We start from the raw sequence: 3,957 nt of genomic DNA on the forward strand, positions 1-3,957 counted from the left end.
GCTCCTCTGGTGACACTGGATCCCACTCCTCTCCCTCTTCCTGCTCTTCACCCTCAACCTCTCCCTCCTACTCCGTGGAACGCATCATTTCCTGATGGTGCAGAGGAGGCTACAATTTGGGCTCCCCCAGAACAGCATGATGTCATCCTGTGACAGCAAGGAAGGCACAGTTGTCTCCCAGCCGTGTTTTTGGAACATTCTAAAGGATCTTCTTCCCTCAGTTCACGCAGTTCAGACTCAGGAATCTCATTAAAACACCATATTTCAAACTGAATTCTCCATTTTAAGGCTGAATAATTAACCACCCTTAATTTCGAACTCTCGTCAGATCCCTTCAGCACGTTCTCCTCCATTTCTCCACACGTAGGTTTCAGTGAATGGTTCTTAGGGGATGAGCCTATATTTAGCAGAAGGCGTAGGAGAGCAGGGGAGACCTCTTGGCAGGAAACTTGGTTCTCTTGTCCAAAATTTTCACCTGGGGAACAAACGCCGTGCAGCACATAATGACTACACTCACCGACGCTGAACCTTCACGACAGTGTTTCTGCTTTGACTAATGAGCAGAGCCAGACCCAGGCTTCAGTTTTCTGGAGCACAAGCTGCTCTACGATAACCAGAACCTGGAAAAAGAGAGAATCCCTCTTTCACTAATACCTGCAGGGAAATGTACTCACTCCTCAGACAGGATCTGAACATACTCAGAAATGTTCTGTCTAATGGGTTTTCAACACCGTTTGTGTGTCTGTGATGTGCAGCCTGAGCACCACCAGGCTACGTATGTTTACAATTTAACACTTGGTCTAATGGTATTAAGACCTTTTTTTGTATCACCTCCTGGTTTCTCGGGTCTAATGGTATTAAGGCGTTTTTTTGTATCACCTCCTGGTTTCTCGACTCCTTCTCCCTCTCGTTTTCCTTTTGGCCCACAAGAAGCAGAGGGCTGCCCACTCAGTCTGGATCTCACAGTACTCTAACACATTTCTCTATAAAATAACAGTTAGAAACAGGCATTTCACAACTCCTTACTGTTATATTGAAATACAGGATTTGTCATATTTAAAAAAAAAAAAACAGGAACAAAAATGTAATTTATAGGAAAGATCACCAGGAGTTGTATTTAATTTCTAACACAGTTTTGAGTCGACAGACTGATTCAATTTCAGTTCAGTTTCAGTCAGGGTGATGTCTCAGTTTTATTCTTTTTTCAATAGATTTAGCTGAAAAAACATGTCATATTTTCTATTAATAAAGTTATTATATTACCTTTCAATTTCTAACTTTACAGCATCATTATTATTATTATTCAATGAACAACCCACAGACAAACATATTATTATTCACATGTTGGCAAAAGGCTGTGACAAATGTAACTTCATATCTGATCCATATTGGTTCTTACGTTATTCTTTGTTTATTTATGTTATACCTTCTAGTCAACAAAAACGGCTCTGATTGGCTCTCGTCTGTTTACGACATCATCGACCGACTGCTTTTCATTGTGACGTCAACATCTCCCATAAGTTTATGAAGAAAGTCTTGTTCCATCATTCTGACATACGGTGTTAGAACATGACATGTGTCGTATGTAAGTTCCGACCTTTATATCTCTATATAAATATCACATAACTTCATATTTTAAAAACATGTTAGAAACATCAGGGCAGCTGTGGCTCAAACCAAACTTCCTGGTCATCGCCGCCTGAACCTGTTCTTTAAATACAGAACCCTAATCCCATCCTTCTCTTTGACTTTATCCCGAGAACCCGATCCGTCCTCTGCGGGAGAGATGATGCATCTTAATGGGAGGAGATGACCTCCTCTTGTCAGTCTATTAAATTAACAGCAGGAGTCTCTCCTTTCTCCTCCCCTCACTCCTCGTCTTCCACACCAGAATTTATTGAGTTTCCTTTTACCGGGGAGAGAAGAGTATCCTCCGTGCTCGCAAATGTGGTGATTTATTTGGTTCTTAATAAACTCCACCCGTGCCCACATGCTTCTGGCACCGACTTTGTGTTGTCCATTCTGTTATTAATATTGTCTGGCCGTCCTCCCTTCCTTCTTTCCTTCCGTCCTTCCTTCTCTCCTTCCCTTGGCGTGGGATTCGCAGATGAGCTGACAGATTGCTGTTGTCCTGCAGAAAACGCGAGCACGTCGGCCTACAAGCTGCTGGTGATGGATTTTTATGCCCTGGTAATTTCATAAGAGCCACGGCTTCACCCGCTTCACTTCACCCGCCGGCTGTACGAGCAGCAGCAGCAGCAGCAGCAGCAGCAGCAGCAGTGATCACTGATTGTGAATTTATGAGCAGTTGTTTTGTGACACTGTTGAATTTTATGAGCTAAGATTTTTTCTCTAACGTATGTGGTTCGTGTACATATTGAATATGTATTTCATCGGATTCGCAGTCTTTTCAGTAACAGTAAAGCGTACTGACATATAACTGCTGGAGACGTGCAGTCAGGACGACCGAGACCAGTCCAAAAACCTGTGGTTTGTTAACTGTGTCATTGCTGCCTGGACTTTTCCCAGAAACTAGGTTAAAGCACCGTGTTAGCAGGACATCTGTGAGTGTTAAAGGGACGTGTTGCTTAAAGGGACGGTTCAGGTTGTTTTGAGGTATGTTTCATATTGACTTTACCTTCAGCCACAATTTTTTAATTTTTAAAAAAGGGTCGGATTGAAACCCCAAATGGGACAGTTTTGGCCCAAGGACCGTATATTTACCACTCCTGGACTAAAAGTTTAAATTAGAGGGGCAAACCCCCCCCCCCCCCCCCGATGACCTCTTGTCTGACCAGTAAAGAAATCCATACTGCTGTTCTTTTTAGCATATGACTTAAACAGTTGAATGGCTTTTTACATTCTAGAATATCCAATAATACTCCGAAATATGTAATTTTTTCATTGTTTGTAGTTAAACGTTTAAATGTTTCATTTGAATCAACTAGTCAGAGCCAAAAGCAAGAAGAAAGACTTTCTGAAAAGGTTCTGACTGTAGATGCCCGTGACCCCACGACTCTAGATGTCAATAATGATTGAATTTTGCACTTGAGTATTTAAAAAAAATTAAAGGATGAGGTTTTACTTCACCTTCGCTCATTGGCAGCCAAGATTGGGTCCAGGGGGAATAAACGGAAGATAATAAATGGATGAACTGTAAACCAGACTAATCAACCTACGCTTGAATCATTAAGTTAAAAAACTTGGATTTGTAACTTAAATACCAAAAAAAAAAAAACTGTCCAAAAACCTCCTAAACCAAACAGAAAACCCCCGCTGCTCTTTTGTGTTATTCTCTCTCGGCCGTTGTTTTACCAGAGAAGCAGCTGAACAGTAAGATTTGGCTGTGAATGAATGGCGTATCGTAGATTGAAGTGGATAAGCGTCTTGTTCAGCGAGCCTGTTGTGATCTGTCTGTGTCCGAGCTGGCAGCCGCGAAAACAAACGTCTGTGTCTCGGCGGTGATTGTTTACTGCAGTAACAGCATCTACCACGTATCAGCGCGTCGTACAAGCTCTCGCACAAAACCCTTGAACTGCACCTTGAACAATGTGGGGGGAGTCAGGTGCCGGAGTGGGAACCTGCAGCATGTCATGTCAGCCGGAGGACGCGATAACGTGGAGGAGACGCTGGCCCAGGTCCCTCAGAGATATAATTAGCATCCAGCGCTCTTTAATTAGCGCTCCTGCTTATCTTGTAGTCATTAAGATTAGGAATTAGCAATGGGAAACTGCAGGGAGTTGGAGAGAACAATGATTATAAATCTCCTAATTCATTTTTAACAGTGCAGGGCGGCGTTGGCCTGTTGGATCAGATTGGTCTCCCTGGATGTGATAAAATACCATTTCGGAGGCTGCACATGCCCTCACTCAGATCCGGTCATAAAAACGTTTCTGTTGGTGGCAGAGAGTTCTAGAAACCATCAGAGCGACACACAGAGCCATTTTGGGGTCATGG

At 42.9% G+C, this 3,957-nt stretch overlaps 1 protein-coding gene across 1 annotated transcript in view; it reads left to right on the forward strand.

The window, feature by feature from the left end:
• The window catches only part of LOC103382564 (ankyrin repeat and BTB/POZ domain-containing protein BTBD11-A-like), a 7,452-nt gene extending 4,672 nt beyond the window's left edge, over window positions 1–2,780 (forward strand). Inside the window, exon 2 of the mRNA XM_008315398.3 lies at window positions 1,434–2,780. Within this exon, the coding sequence (XP_008313620.1) occupies window positions 1,434–1,528 (95 nt within the window). The 3' untranslated portion in view covers window positions 1,529–2,780. The remainder of the gene's footprint in view (window positions 1–1,433) is intronic.
• The last annotated feature ends 1,177 nt before the right edge of the window (window positions 2,781–3,957 follow it).

Source organism: Cynoglossus semilaevis, chromosome 8, assembly GCF_000523025.1.
Source record: "Cynoglossus semilaevis isolate Cse_v1.0 chromosome 8, Cse_v1.0, whole genome shotgun sequence".
Taxonomy (NCBI): domain Eukaryota; kingdom Metazoa; phylum Chordata; class Actinopteri; order Pleuronectiformes; family Cynoglossidae; genus Cynoglossus; species Cynoglossus semilaevis.